The 10533-nt window shown below is 43.9% G+C and overlaps 1 protein-coding gene across 1 annotated transcript; it reads right to left on the bottom strand.

The window, feature by feature from the left end:
* Positions 1 to 8183: 8183 nt before the first annotated feature.
* LOC120701929 lies at positions 8184 to 8799 on the bottom strand (the record flags this gene model as incomplete). Its single annotated transcript, XM_039985725.1, has 1 exon — positions 8184 to 8799. A coding segment is annotated over one exon (321 nt), but the record flags the coding sequence as incomplete, so codon positions are not given.
* Positions 8800 to 10533: the final 1734 nt, after the last annotated feature.

Here is a 10533-nt window from a genome sequence, read left to right as displayed (position 1 = left end):
GACCATCTTCGTCCTCATGCACTTTGCCATACGCTAGGATAGAACTTCTTCAAGTACCTCCCATTGATAGCCCTTGGTAGACGCTCACCTTGCACCGTCTCCACCATATACGAATTACCGGAGATAACTTTAATAATCTTGTATGGACCCTCCCAACTTGGCGACCATTTGCCAAACTTGTTGCTTTTCATCCCAAGAGGCAAAATTTTCTTCCAAACCAGATCCTCAACCTGAAAAGATTTAAGTTTTACTTTTTTTTGTAAGCTCTGGCCACCCGAAGCTTGTCTTTCTCAATCTTCTTCAAAGCCTTCAAACGCTTGTCGGTCACCTCATCAATATTATCCATCATCAAATCATGGTAATCAACAGCGGAGAGGTCATTTTGCTTTGCCAATCTATATGCATCCAGATTTACCTCAACGGGTAAAACGGCCTCTTGACCATACACAAGCTCAAAAGGAGTAATCTTAGTAGCACCATGTCTAGATATACGATGAGCCCACAATGCTTCGGATAACACTTCATGCCACCTCTTAGAATTTTCTTCTATCTTGTTCTTGACAAGTTTGATCGAAATCTTTATTACTAGACTCGGCCTGCACATTGGCCTGAGCATAGTATGGAGATGAATTGAGCAACTTAATCTTATAAGATTCGGCAAAGGCACACACCTCTTTCGATATAAATGAAGAACCTTGATCCGTTTGTGGAATGCCGAATCTATGAATAATATGCTCAGTAATAAACTCAATTACCTCCTTATGTGTCATATTTTTCAAAGGAACCGTTTTGCTCCATTTAGTGAAATAATCCGTAGCAACCAACATGAAGCGATGCCCCTTTGAAGATGGAGGATTAATTTGTCCAATGAAATTCAACCCCCAACCTCGGAACGGCCATGGTTTAATAATAGGATGCATCCACGCAGCAGGCACCAATTGCAAATCACCAAACCGCTGACATTCTTCACATACTTTATAGTACTTGAAACAATAGGATAGCATGGTGGGCCAATAGAAACCGGCTCTTTTAAGTAACCACTTCATCTTGGGAGCCGATTGATGAGTACCACAAATACCTTCATGAACCTCACCCATAGCAACCCGGGCCTGATCCGAGTCTAAACACTTGAGAAGCAAATCTTCGGCAGTTCGACGATAAAGTTCATCGTCAATTAAAACGTACTTGAAAGCCAAATGTGCCAAACGCCGAATATTTCACTCTGCACCATGACCAAGATCTCTCAAATACGATATAAGAGGAACCCTCCAATCCTGGACTTCGGCCGAGACAATTGAATCATCTTTTATGGCCGAATCAGAACCAGCAGTTGCATCACCGGTCTGACCGGTCTCTGGACCGGTCAGACCGGTCTGGGCGGTCAGAACGGTTTCGCTGACCGGTCGGACCGGTGCATCCAGAACCAGACACTCGGCTTTCGTTTGCATCGGCTTGCGAATATTGAAATAATTTTTCGTAACATTATAACTAGATGCTTGTTGAGCCAGAGTATTTGTCTTTCCATTCTCTTCCCTCGGAATATGTTTGATAATAAATTCATCGAAGGAAGAAATAATATCGAGACATTTATCAAGATATGCATTTAGAGAACCATTATAGCACTAGCATACCTTAGATACTTGCTGCACCACCAGAAGAGAATCTCCGAAGGCTTCAACATGCTTCACGCCCATGGATTGCAATAATTCCAAGCCAAATAGAAGAGCCTCATATTCAACTTGGTTATTTGTGCACTCTTCTTCCAATCGGTTTGAAAATTCAAAAACGGCACCATTCGGAGAAATAAGAACAGCACCAATCCCTTGACCATCATCACAAACTGCTCCATCAAAGTACAACTTCCATGGTGTGCAAGTAATATAGCCGACTTTTAAATCATGCTTGTCATTAATCCGATGCTCAACAATAAAATCCTCTATGATTTGGCCTCTTATAGATCTTGTCCCCCGCATCAATAAGTCATCGGCTTATATACGTGGTGATATACTCCTTGTCTTCGGTTTCTTGAGTCAAAACTGCCCCAATGACCTTGTCTTCAGCAGCCACATAAAGCCTGAAAGGAACCCCTCTCCTAGACGCCATGAGCACAGATGGTGAAGACAAATAAACCAAAGACCACTTATTGTTCTGCCCCCAAGTAAATTCGGTTTCATTCTTTATCCGAAGAATAGAAGTAAGAGCATCGATATACCTCATTAGAAATAGTTTGCCAATTTTTTAGCTAGAATTGAAAAACTTCTAATTCGGCTTTTATTTGTTGATATTACAATTTCAACCGACTCAACACTTCAAGAACATTATCAAAGTCTTGAGCGCACCTTGGAAACTGATCCGTTGTACAGAAACTTCATGAGGTAAATCATCAGTTGCCAATATTTTGCCCCCCGAGCACTTAAATGTCTCGAGCTCTATATTGCTATGCTTTTGATGTAGCCTCATGACCCACTAGCTCCTCATTGCCTTGTACCGAGAATGTTAGCGGTGTTTCTCCATCGCAAGGAACCGAAACAGGCATTGCCGATTCGGCTTTCTGTTCTGCTGCAACCTCAACCGGTCTGACCGGTCGCTCTGGGCGGTCAGACCGGTCGCTTGTACCGGTCAGAGCGGTCTCCTGAGGCGGTTCGACCGGTCGTGCTGGATGGTCAACTGCTTTGACCCTCCATATCATGCCTTGAGGGACCACTGGTCTGTAGTGGTTGGATTGTTTGTCCCTCAGCCTCTTGAACTCTTTTTCCTTCTTCTCCTGAGCACGTAGACGCTGCAGCTTCCTTCTTTGAGTACGAGTCAACCCTGAAGGACACCATCTTGGTTGAAAGTACTTTGATGTCGAGTTACTGCTACTAGCCTCATGATCATTAGCCATGATCGGCCTTTGGATAGAAGGATTGACCGATTTACCAAAAACCATCGGTCTTGTGCTCGCAACACTGACATCCATTTTGATATTGCAGATCTGCACCTCATCATCGGCTTTAGCTTTTTCTGGATCAACAGTGGTATGTACCTCTTCTTTCTTCTCCTTGACACGGTAAACCTATCTTGGAGAATGAGTTTTGTCCGGTCTATGATGAGACCGGTCTGACCGGTCAATGGCGACCAGTCTGACCGGTGCAGGCTGCCGCCTCTGACCTGATTGGTGGGGTCCCAATCAGTCGTGCACTAGTTGTGAAACCTTGCTTAACACAAGCCTTCTGTGATCCTCCTCCCCGTGGTGAGATGGTGGGTATAGCATCGGATAACAATACATCCAAATTTCTTCATGCCCCCATGTAGGACAAGAAAAACCCGATGCCGGTGACGCCCATGACGTAGTAGCATACACCTTCTGAGGAGGCAACACTGTAGTGCTATCACCCCTACGCTTGCTGGATTCTCCCCTAGGAGAAGAATGCTTGCCTTGATGCGGAGGTGAACTTGGTTGTTTTTCTAGTGGTCGATCTTTTGGAACGGTCTTTGTGTACTTGTTCAGTAGCTGAGCAAAGGTGAGCTTCTGCTTTGTAAAACTCCGATGCACATTTGACTCATTAACCTTCCTAGTACCTTCTTCTGGGTGCTTAGACTTGAAAGTTCTGGGTCGGCTTTTTGCCTAACCGGTCTGACCGGTTGAGGCGACCGGTCTGACTGGTCGTCCCTGGGCAGTAGGCCGACTCGTGTCTTGTGAGGAACTCTCTTGCCCTCCAGGCCTTGAAGCTTTGACAGTGATCTTCAGTGACTCCTCTACATCAGGAGTCTTCTCCATCGTTACTTCCCTAGCCCGAACCTTGTCATCGACATTTTTCGACCTTGGCTCACCAATGATAACATTTTTTCCTTTTGCTCCTTCGGCTTGTTCCGGCCGAATGAGTACCTTGGCTTTATCCAAATCAATCGTATGGACAGGGAATGACGCCTTGTCATCTTTTACCTCATGCATTGCCAATCGTCCTTCATTAACGGCCGATTGGATTTTTCGACGAAAGATATTGCAATCATTATTTGCATGAGAAAAAGTATTATGCCACTTGCAATATGCATGCTGCTTTAGATCCTGAAGTGGCGGTATGACATGTAAAAACTTGATGTTTCCGCTTCTAAGCAATTCATCAAATATGTGATCATACTTAGAAACATCAAATGTGAAACAAACTTTTTCTTGCCGATTCTTCGGAATCGGCTTAAGCGATGAACAAGAACATGGCTTATCTTCTGATGGCCATATGAATTGAGCAAATTCCTTTTTCTCATCGTCCGAATTAGATTTACAATCAACATGTATGGACCGATGAGTATTATGGACATCTTTTGTGTTCTGGAGTCTAAATTCTAAACCCAAGACTTCCATGTGCAAATAATTAACAGTGTGGTACTCAAAGCCTTCGAGTTCTTTTTTCAAATAAGAACGCAAACCATCAAAAGCCAAATCAGCCAATTCCATTTCAGAAACTGTTAAATTTAAACATCGGTTTTTGATATCTTTAAACCTTCGGAAGTAATCCGAAGCAGGCTCATCTTGGCCTTGCCTAACCGATGCCAAATCCGACAGTTTAGCTTCATTGTGCCCACTATAAAAACGATCATGAAACTTACGTTCCAACTGATTCCAAAATTGAATAGAATTCGGGGCCAATGAAGAAAACCAAGAAAAAGCGGTTCCAGTCAAAGATAATGAAAACAAGCGAATGCGCAAAGCCTCATGGAAACCAGCTTTTCTCAGTTGTAAGATATATTGGTCAATGTGATCCCAAGGTGCTCTATTATCATCACCACTAAATTTCACAAAATCAAGAACACACCAAACGGCAGGAAAATAAACTAAATCAAATTCAACAGGATATGGCTTTTGGTATAATATAGAATTACCTATATACACACCGAATTTAGTTTTCATCGCACTAGCCGGATCATCTTTTAACCTAGCGGGATCGGCTTTGCATCTACCACTCGTGGATGCTTGTGCTACAAAAGTAAGACAATGTTCTATAGGATTATCTTGTACCATCGTCTAAACCGAACTTATCGGTGCATGCCCCGCATAATTTCCATGTACATTAACAAAAATCGGTTCATGTGCAGAACCAGATTCTTATGAAGGAGAAGACTGCACACAATTTGTCATCTCATTGGTTCAGCTAAGGATTGCCGAGCAAAGAGTAGACGTGTTCGGTGTAGATGTTACTGGGCTGACCACCATCGCACCGGTCTGACCGGTCTGTTGGACCGGTCTGACCGGTCTGTTGGACCGGTCTGACCGGTCCAGCCGCATTCGGCTGTACCATCTGCAATGGTGATGTTTGCCCTGCAAAATAGTTCGTCGGCATGCCATATAGTGGTTCTTGAACAGATGCTGGCATAACCGATGAATTAGCAATTTGGAAAGCACAATTATCATCTACGGATTTGCCTTTTTTTCATGATATCTATTTGATCTTTTAAATCATTCACGGGCTTATATATATCAGCAATTTTCTTATCCATAATAGATGATAATTGGCTAAACAAGTCGGAAGATGAAGTGCTTACATTGCTTATTACCTTGACTTGCTTATTTTTGAGCGTGAAGGAGGGCATCACAAAGTCTTGAACCCTCGCGACCTGGCCTTGCTGATTTTTCTTGAATCCCTTCAAGAATTGTGCTTTGAAGTGCTCCCTGACCACCAAGTACTCTTGGCGCTCCTCCTCGCTGAGTTCCTCGATAGATGTGGAGATGTTGCCTTCATCGAGGTCGGTGATGACGCCCATCTTCTTTGAGAACTAGATTAGATCGGTTTAAAAACCAGATTAATCTGTCCCCAGTGGAGTCGCCAAAAAGTGTGTTGACACTAATTTACGCCAACACACTCGAATGCGCTAGAACGCGCATTGATCATCGACGCGATCTTCACCAATGGGCTCCCTGCGCACAGACCGGTCAGACCGGTTATGGCGACCGGTCAGATCGGTTATGGCAACCGGTCAGACCGGTTCTATAGAGAACACCGCGAAGACCTAAAACCTCGAGCTCGGGAGGGACCCGTCGGAGCTCGTGGATCTAGGATTGCTCTGAGGTCGGCAGGCCACTCAGAACGCCGTCAAACGCTGTGGAGACGAGCGAAGAACAACATATGAGATTGGAAAAGTTAGGGTTTGGAGGAAAAAGTAAAGGATAAATGTGTGAATCGATTGGGATTACCCGCAATCGGCCTTAGCCTTTATATTTATAGGCCAGGGAAGTCGTACCCCTCTCCAAGTTGGTTTATATAAGAATTTTCAAAATAAAACGAAGCCTACTCGGATTATAACTGGACAGACCGGTCTGACTGGTCGGCCCGACCCGTCAGACCAGTCGGCCTCTTAACTACCAGAATTGGCTGTCAACAGTTTGTTTATAAGTTGACGCTCAATCAGGTTAAGTTAGAACTGTTGTTAATTAGTTCTCTCCATTCTTGTTTGTCTTGTTGACTAATCTTTGAGACTAATACTTCTCCTAGAGAGATCTTCATATGATAACTACTACTCAGTGCTCATGTAATCAATCTTGCAAGTACTCCTGGGAATGGATCATCATCCAAAATCCAACTAATGATATCCAATTAACATCCAATTGAAGTTATGTTAACATCCAATCCAATCCTAGTAGATAGTACTCATCATCCAATCCTATCCAATCCAACCACACATACATAATTATCCATCCATTCAATCCAATTCACGTATGAGGAGGAGGAAAAGGCCTCGACCAGCCAGTAGTTGATGATACCGTCCCAGAAAATATTGCCCAGGTGATCAGTCATCGCAACGCCATCCTTGCAGGTCACATACTTGAACCTGCCGACTTGGCAATGGACGTTGTAAGCTCCTCCATGAGCATTGTCTACAGGCCCGGCATGACTGCGCCACAGTGCCAACGTCGACGACGTCAACCGAGAGAAGAGCACGCTCGAGACGCAATGTTGGTCACACCGCCATTCACGGCCTCCTCAACGACGTCCACTCCATGCCGACGCGGCCTCCAAGAACTCGCACCATGCACTCCGATCCTTGACAGCGCACGTTGCTGCGAGGCTGCGCGGAGAAGACGATGCAAGCCATGACACCGTGCAGATCTTCGAGAGCGGGTCAGAGCTAGGCAGCTAGATCATGGACTGGTCGCAAAAGCCGAGCACGTGCTTGGAGTTGGGGACGACGCGCGGTGAGGCGGCTGCAGTACGCACGTGGAGGAGGTTGCTGATGCCTGATGAGCAGGTCGTGGCTCGGCGGCCGGTGGCCATAGTGAAGCTTCCACGGGCTAGCGTTTCATGGTTCACAATCCAATAAGATTTGGATTATCCTTTATTTTTTATCCAACAGAATCCAACTCTATTAGATCTAAAGTAACTGGATGTTCATATCCAACTAGATCCAAGTCCAATAGAATCCAAGTGTCAAAATCCAATTGGATTTGGATTTGGATTTTGTCCAATCCATTCGCAGGAGTACTTGCAAGTTTATCAACTATCAAAATTTTAACTTATAGTTGATGTAACACATCAATAGCAGAGAGTGGCAACTTTCTTGTACAACATTTTGCTTTCTCCGTAGATCGATTAAAAAAAATCCTATCCGCCATACTGGCACCAGCTGTTCAACGATGTCCAAGCAAGTGCAGATGAATAGTCAAGCAGAAGAGGAGCCCTCAGCCCCTCAACTCCATGAGCAGAGCTCCAGTGTACCCAAAAGCCAAAACTCTGATCCATGGAAAACGAACAGAGCACATGCACTGTGGCAATTGAACTGTGGTATCAGACAGCAAGATCGAAACGTGTTTTCGGTTCGTACACCAAGCCGAATAAAAAAACAGTTTGCAAGCAGATGAAAGAGAGATGGAACCGGAGATGTAAACGGATCGGATACGGACATATATTATTGATATCGTATTTATTTTTATATTTTTATTCGAATACAAAGTCGGATACGGATAATATTAGTTTTTGCCGGATAAAATTTTAATAGATGTCGACATATAAAAATATAACTTTTAGTATTCAGATACAGATCGGTTACAGATATTAAATACTCAAAATCGGATACAAACGGATAAAAACCCTTCCAGACCAGATCGAATTCGAATACAGTCAGAAATTATTCATACCATTTACGAGGGAACTGAACTGACTATTAAGTTAAAAAAACTGAACTAACTCCGGAGCCTGATAAAAAAAATAGGCTATGGTCAAAGTTGCACATTACTATATTAAAGAAACATTGTCCGTATTCAGAACAACTATATATAGTACTATATATTCACAAACGAAACAAAAAGGGAGTATATACTAATATAAAGCAAATTTACATTTTCAACATAACCGTAAAACCTGCTTAAGTATGTACACTTGTTAGTTGTTCTAAAAGAAATGGAAAGAATAGAAAGGAGAAGCGGATATCTGAATGCGGAGCTGCCTGATGCAGTTCATTGTGAGCGACAGCCGACAGGGACAATCACACCCCTGTGCTAACTGCTAACTAGTCCCCGGCCACGTCCTCAACGTCGTCGAGGTGGTCCGTCCAGTCGACGTCCCCCTTGGCCATGTCCGCGAGGTAGAGGACGGCGAGGACCACCAGCACCGGGAGCACCACGGAGGCCTTCACCGTCACCCCCACGGTGAGCCGCGGCCGCCTCCGCAGCGAGTCCAGGTCCACCAGGCCCAGCACCTCCAGGCACTCCGACCGGAGCAGCGTGTGGCTGTAGTCCTTGCACAGCGCCGGCGCCGCCTTGGCGTCCGTCGCCGTCGCCGTCGCCGTCAACCTCAGGCTCTCCGGCCCCGACGACGACGAGCCCTCCGCCGGCTCTGCGCCGCCGCCGGCGGCGGCATCGTCGCGCCGCGCGGCGGCCGTGGAGAGGAGCCGCCGCCTGCCGCCGCCGCCGCGGTGGCTGCCCGGACGCGGAGGCCGGACGGGCAGGTGGTGAAGAAGGACGTGATGAGCGGTGGGAGCTCCGAGCATCATGGAGGGGAGATTACTCATCGATCTTAGCGAGCCAGCTGCTGATGTGTGTGTGCTTGAATATTGTAATGCACCTTGGAGCTGCCAATTTGGGCATTGCATATTATGGATTATTAATTTATTGTTATTGAGGATGGCTAGATTTGGGTTTCGTCACGGAGGAGATGATAGGTTGCAGGGAAGGAAGGTCTCACCCCACAAGGCAAGCAACAGCAGTTGGAGCACCAAGCAACCGAGCAGGAGAGCGACGTGCGCCTTCAAGGCCAGTCAAAATCGGGGACAGATGTTTTGGGGTTTTTTCGCGGAGGGAGGCACATGAGAATACTACTATCACACGTCCGATCTAATTAACACTGCTTAACAGATGATCAATCACCTGCTGTTTGTAACTAGCACTCATTTGTCACGGTATCTTGTATGTAAAGACTTCTCACTATTCGAGATAATGAAGCATTTTTATATTATATTATGCCACGGTGGTTGACAATAATAAATAAATAAATCACTATCTATCTCGGGCTTTTAGACCCAAAGACCACGTCTGGTTGTAAATAGGTTGCAAGTTACAAGTCACGTATTGTTTTAGTCGTTCGGTATTGAAAGAACGACACTTTATCACGTCTCAATAATAAACTGCACGAGGAATAGCTCTGATGCCTTTTCTGGCAAGCATTTCCGTTATCCTCACCATGGCACAAACTAGTGCGGCTAGGAATGTAAACAGATCGGATATAGACGGATATTATCGATATCATATTTGTTTTCACATTTTTATCGAATTCGGATTCGAAAACGGATAGTCTCGGATACAAATACGGATTCGGATTGCTTCGGTTACGAATAAGAATAGATGTGTATCGAATACGGAGTGAACCAGATGCGGATCATGTCGAGCACAGATGTTTATTCGGATACCAAGTAAATGCAACATTTATTCAAAATAGAATGTCAAATTATTGCTAAAGATTGACTTTAGTTCTTAAACTACACTAAAAATAAATAAGATTAAACTTCTATAGAGAGTCAATAGGTACATTATATTTAGTAAAATTTTGGTGCTAATTTTATATTTTTCTAATTTGAAATGAATTAGTTCTAAATTTTTTGAGACAAATTTAATTTTTATTAATGTATATATTTTGTATTGTAAAACTAAAGTAGTGGCAATAGGTAGATTATATTTTTATAAAAAATTTGGTATTAATTTTGTATTTTTCTAATTTCAAATGATTATATATATATTATAAAACTATCTGAATTTAATATCCGAATCACCTATCCGGATTATCCGACTGTATATCCGGTATCCGACGGATATTACCCGTATTGTATTCGTATCTGATATCCGAATAAAGTATTCGAATTCGTATCCGGATATCCGGAAAGAATATTCGAATCATTATCCGACACTCTCGGTTAATTGGAAAATATCCGTACCATTTACACCCTTAGTTGTGGCCATTTGACTATGGTAAAACCTTGTTTCACTAATTTTAATTGAATACCAAATGTTCGGAACTAAGCCTCCCAGCTCTTAAAATAAAGGGTAAAGGCTAGTTTCAAGCCGGCCATATG

Source organism: Panicum virgatum, chromosome 4K, assembly GCF_016808335.1.
Source record: "Panicum virgatum strain AP13 chromosome 4K, P.virgatum_v5, whole genome shotgun sequence".
Taxonomy (NCBI): domain Eukaryota; kingdom Viridiplantae; phylum Streptophyta; class Magnoliopsida; order Poales; family Poaceae; genus Panicum; species Panicum virgatum.
This window is presented reverse-complemented; position numbering and strand designations above follow the sequence as displayed.